The following is a 5,173-nucleotide window of genomic DNA, read 5'->3' as shown; positions in this document are numbered from 1 at the left end:
TCATCAGAAACATACAGAGTGTTGCTTTGACTCATTCATACGTTTGTGAAATCCTGTACTGTTCCGGGGCAGCCATTCATGAGAACAAAACTTTATTTTTGGAAGTAACCCTCTGATGGAATTTTTATTTTTATATATATTTGTACGAGCCACTTTACATATGATAGTTTTATGAACATAAGGGAATTTAACAGTGGACTAATATAAGATTATCATTAAAAGACGATGCAATTCCAACACAGAATTACACTAACACCCCTGTTGTCTGCCCAGATAAGCTGAAAAACTCACGTTGTTTTGTTTGGTTATTCAGTCTTTCTGTGATCTACAGTTATAATTCATAAGTAAGTAAGTAAGTAGACTTTATTTCTATAGCACCTTTCACAGACACACACATCACAAAGTGCTTCACAGAAAGCAAAAATAATTTAAAACAATAAAACAGATCACAGATATAAAAAACAACAATAAAAAGCACTTAACTAAAAGCCTGTCTGAATAAAAATGTCTTAAGATGATTTTTAAAAGAGTCAATAGAATCTGAACAGCGAAGGGATATAACTTATATTACAATCTGTGTGTTCTTTAGCTGGCTTACATCACATTTTAGTAACAAATAAATCAGTTTAACATTGTGAAGCTGACTAGGAGATATATAACAAGCTGAAACATCTCTGTACTCGCTCCGGTTCTTCGGGAAATGTACTTTCCAGTCTGAGGGTAAGGTTTTATTGTGTCCTGAGTTGCCATTTTTGGAAACAGATATCGTATAATGTTGCTGATTTTTTCTTATTAATAAAGCAAAGTACGCTATAACACTCCAGGTTGTAAACGGCTGTGTAAATGGGCGTGACAGAAGCGGTAGGAGGTTCTTAAAGAGACAGAGGCCAATTTCAAGGTGTTTAGAAACAGCTGTGATGCAAAGTCAAATTTATTTTTGATTTATAGATATAAACAGCATTTTAATAACAACTGAAGGTGACATAGTTACTTTATTATGGTATAGAATTGAACTATATGCTTGAGAAACACATAAAATTGGCCCTTTACATTATTTACAAGCTGCGTTTTTTTTAGGTCCAGAACTGAACTATGGAGGGAAAAACATAAAAATAATTTTTGGAGTGGAAAAAAAAGTCATGCAGTCTAAAATTTCAAAGCTCCCACAGCATTAAAAGGACAAAAATAAAATAATTATATAATAAAATACAGGATAAAACTTCAACAAAGAACATTATAAAATAAAAATAACAGTCACATGTAAACACTGTATCTTGTAAACATAAATATGATTTGTGAAAAGAGTGAAATAAAAATGATTTTACTTGTAAATTTAATCAGGAGTGTAATTTTCCTCATGTTAAAAAGACTCCGTCTGCCTGTTTATGAACTGATGAATAAAAGGCATGAATGTTGATTTAATYACATCGAAATGTTTAACCAAAGCAAATAATTTTCATTTTTAACTGTTTAGATAGTAGCATCTGACGAACGAACTTTAGTGAGACTTTTTTTCGTTGCCTCTGATCCCTCGTGACGTTTTGGTCGGCCTAACTTTTCCGTCTGTTGACAAAAGTTTTCAGTTTGCACTTTCAGACGTCTTATCAGCTGCAGCAAAAACAACACGGCCAGGTTTGACYACTTTGTGGTCAAACAGGAGACTCGCCTCTGTTTGTGTTTCTGTAACGAGGCAAATATTTTCAGGGTGGTGGAAGTAAAAAGTTTTTGATTTTATGTAAAAAGGTCACATCTGCACCGTTTCATCYCTTTTGTTTTGCATAGTGTTGAAAATTGGTTTTAATATTTGATTTTATTGATAAAAACCTGACTGAGCTTGGTTTCCTGGCAGGTCYGGCTCCCAGATCACGTCTCCAGAGGTGGTGCTGAAGCGCCTGAAGGCCCTCTCCACAAATGGCCCTCTGTTCGCGCTGTCCTTCCTGGCCTTCTGGGTGGCGTGGGCCAGCCCTGGCCTGCAGTTCCTGCTCTGCCTGTGCCTGTACGACGGCTTCCTCACCATGGTGGACCTCCATCACAGCGCCCTGATGGCGGACCTGGCCGTGTCCGCCGCCGACCGCACGCGCCTCAACTTCCACTGCTCGCTGTTCAGCGCCCTGGGCTCCCTCTCCGTTTTCCTCTCCTACTCGGTCTGGGACAAAGAGGACTTCTACTCGTTCCGCCTCTTCTGCGTGACTCTGGCGGCGTTTTCCATCCTGGGTTTCTTCTGGGTGTCTCGGCTGCTGCAGCGTCGCTTCAACAAGGAAATCCGTCCGAAGCAAGACGAGGCGTCTGCTCTAAAAGAGTAAGATGTTGGAAAAATAACTCACAAGTGTGATTGTTTACCTTCTCACTGGTCTGGTTTTATTTGTCCCGTCTCAGGCTGAGCGTCGGTCACGCTCCGTTCACCCACCCAGAGAAACCCGTCACTATCGGACAATATCTGAAGCAGCTGTCCAAACACAGGAACTTCCTGTGGTTTGTGTCAATGAACTTAATTCAAGTAAGGCTGTTTTTTAAAAAGATGAGGTTATTTTGTTTTTACATCTGTTTCTTAATAATATAATATCATTATTATTGAAATACAAAAACTCTCAATCTTGGGCTCTTACTTTGAAAACATGGGGGTTAAGAGGTTCAAAATCTGTAGTTTTTGAGAACAGTTGGTGAGAATGTGTTTAAGAGCATTGAGTTATTCTAACATTTTACTGTTTTATTTTAAATTCTTCCATCTACAGCTCACAGCTTATGGTGAAGTAGCAAGAAAAGCGTCTCAGTGTTGAATATTCAAATAAAATAAAATGAAGTTATTATTATTATTATTAAATGTATTTAAAAATAAAGTAATATTGAACAAAATAAAATATTAAAACTATAGGGTAAAAATTAACATGTTAACAAGAGTTTAAGAAACTGCATTTTTTACTGCAGCAAAACAGATTTTGTTCAGCATAATTCTGCAGCTGCCAGAAACTTTTGAACTATGTTTTTTTAGTAAACTATATATTTCTTGTATTTTAAAGTATACTTCTTTTAGATTATATGTGACCCATCACATCAAAATGAGGATTAATTCAAATTTGTTCAAAATGACCTAATTATATTTTCAGATTCTTGGCTTTAAAAGCTACATTTTGATACTTAGATCTGATATCATTAGTAGATCCAGATATATTATTTAATATTTGATCTAAAATCCTATTTTATATCATTTTAATGAGGATTTTTATGTCATTTGAAAAAAGAAACCTCAAATAGTAATTGAATATTGAGATTTTCCAGCTGGAAAGAAACAAAAGCTTTGATAGCTCACAGGGAAAATCTCAACATTTGAAGGCGTTTTTCCTCAAAATCAGGTTTTTGGTTGCTAATGCTCAAAAAAGTGCTTCAAAGTTTTTTTAGGATATTTAAGACAMTTCATTGGAATGATATATGAACATATTTATTTGTTATATTTTGACAAAATGTAATTTTTTTAATCGAAACACTATATCTGCCTATTTCTCCACGTAAAACTTTTAGAGTTGATCGTGGTTTCTTTGTGACGGCTCACATATTGTCTCTGCAGGTGTTTCACTGCCACTTCAACAGCAACTTCTTTCCTCTCTTCCTCGAACATCTCTTGTCTGATAAAATCTCCGCCTCTGCCGGTTCAGTCTTACTGGGTAAGAGTCCAAACGACGGAACACAAAACGTTTTTTTTTTATTATTATTACTGTTATTAGTGGTGTTTTTTTTCCCCTGCAGGGATTTCTTACGTGGCCCCGCACCTGAACAACCTGTATTTCCTGACGCTGTGCCAACGTTACGGTGTTTACCGTGTCATCCGCTGGCTGTTCCTGCTCAAGCTGGGGCTCAGCGTGGTCATGCTGCTGGCCGGGGCTGACCACGTTTACCTGCTGTGCGTCTTCATCGCGAGGTGCGGTGGCTTTCTCTCTGTTCGTTTGCTGTCGTGTTGCAACTCTTTGATTTGGAACTTGCCGTCTTTCTGTTTCCAGTAACCGGGTGTTCACAGAGGGCACCTGTAAGCTGCTGAAGCTGGTGGTTTCGGACCTGGTGGACGAGGACTTCGTGGTGAACCGGCGCCAGCAGGCCGCCTCTGCTCTCCTCTTCGGAATGGTGGCCCTGTTGACCAAACCGGGCCAGACGTTCGCCCCYCTCATCGGCACCTGGCTGCTCTGTGTTTACACCGGTGCGGATACCGCTCCTGTTCATCGCTGGGTCGAGCAAACAAACTTTTGTCTTGTGACACTGTTCCAATCATCTTTTTCTTCCGTCCTCAGGTTATGATATCTTTCAGAGGGAGAAGGACTCGGTTGTGGCGTCRGACACTGCCTCCAGCTCAGGGACGACTCCTCCCCTCCGCCTGGGTTGTTTCTACATGTTGGTTTTCGTGCCGATCACCTGCGCCCTGCTCCAGCTGGCCGCCTGGTCTCGGTTCACCCTCCARGGCCGAAAGCTGCAGGGGATCAAGAGCCAACGGCAGGGAGCCCAGCACGGTCACCTCATCGACGTCAAGGCCATCTGAACTGAAGAGAAAGCTGCACAAAGACACTTTGGGATCATAGTTTTTATATCTACATTTCTTAAAAACAAGCAGGCAGCTGCTGTGTGTTTACTCTGCAGCCTCGGTGCACAAACTTTTCCTGGTTTGCTGTGCGGTTACACTTAAAAAGACATTTCCTAAAAACTGATTTATGCCTTATTTTTCTAGTAAAACTCAGATTATATTTATATGTAAATCAAAGACCAAATGCTAACATGAAACCAATCAGTCCTTCTGGTGTTTGTGGACCAAGTTAACAGCAGGAAGGTTGCTTTTTAAAACAAACAAACAGAAATGGAGTGTTTCTGCTTTAGGAGCCTTTCAGATTTACAAACTGTAAACCACAAGAACACAACAGATCTACACTTTTTATGTCTAATACCACTGATAAAACGAAAAAAGGCTGAAATAAATCCAGAGTGCCACTGATTCTGCATGAAACCTGCACTTCAAATGATTTTACAGATACAATTTGCACAGAATTTCCTGCCAGTTTGAAGTGRGTGATATTTTCTAGTTCTATGTTTATTGTGTTTTGTTCACTTGTATTTGTAATACTTGATTTTGTCATATTTAAATGTTGCATTTGTGGAAACGTAAAAGAAATAAAGGCAACAATATTTTCTGTGTGAA

General features: G+C 39.0%; 1 protein-coding gene across 1 annotated transcript in view; it reads left to right on the top strand.

The window, feature by feature from the left end:
* mfsd13a (major facilitator superfamily domain containing 13A) overlaps positions 1-5,173 on the top strand; it is an 8,193-nt gene extending 3,020 nt beyond the window's left edge. The window contains exons 4-9 of the mRNA XM_014032520.1: positions 1,850-2,299; positions 2,377-2,497; positions 3,563-3,659; positions 3,742-3,913; positions 3,993-4,186; positions 4,278-5,173. Of these exons, the coding sequence (XP_013887974.1) occupies positions 1,850-2,299; positions 2,377-2,497; positions 3,563-3,659; positions 3,742-3,913; positions 3,993-4,186; positions 4,278-4,522 (1,279 nt within the window). The 3' untranslated portion in view covers positions 4,523-5,173. The remainder of the gene's footprint in view (positions 1-1,849; positions 2,300-2,376; positions 2,498-3,562; positions 3,660-3,741; positions 3,914-3,992; positions 4,187-4,277) is intronic.

Source organism: Austrofundulus limnaeus, unplaced genomic scaffold (assembly GCF_001266775.1).
Source record: "Austrofundulus limnaeus strain Quisiro unplaced genomic scaffold, Austrofundulus_limnaeus-1.0 Scaffold7, whole genome shotgun sequence".
NCBI classification, from domain to species: Eukaryota; Metazoa; Chordata; class Actinopteri; order Cyprinodontiformes; family Rivulidae; genus Austrofundulus; species Austrofundulus limnaeus.
The sequence above is the reverse complement of the archived record's forward strand: the minus strand, read 5'-3'. Positions and strand labels throughout refer to the sequence as shown.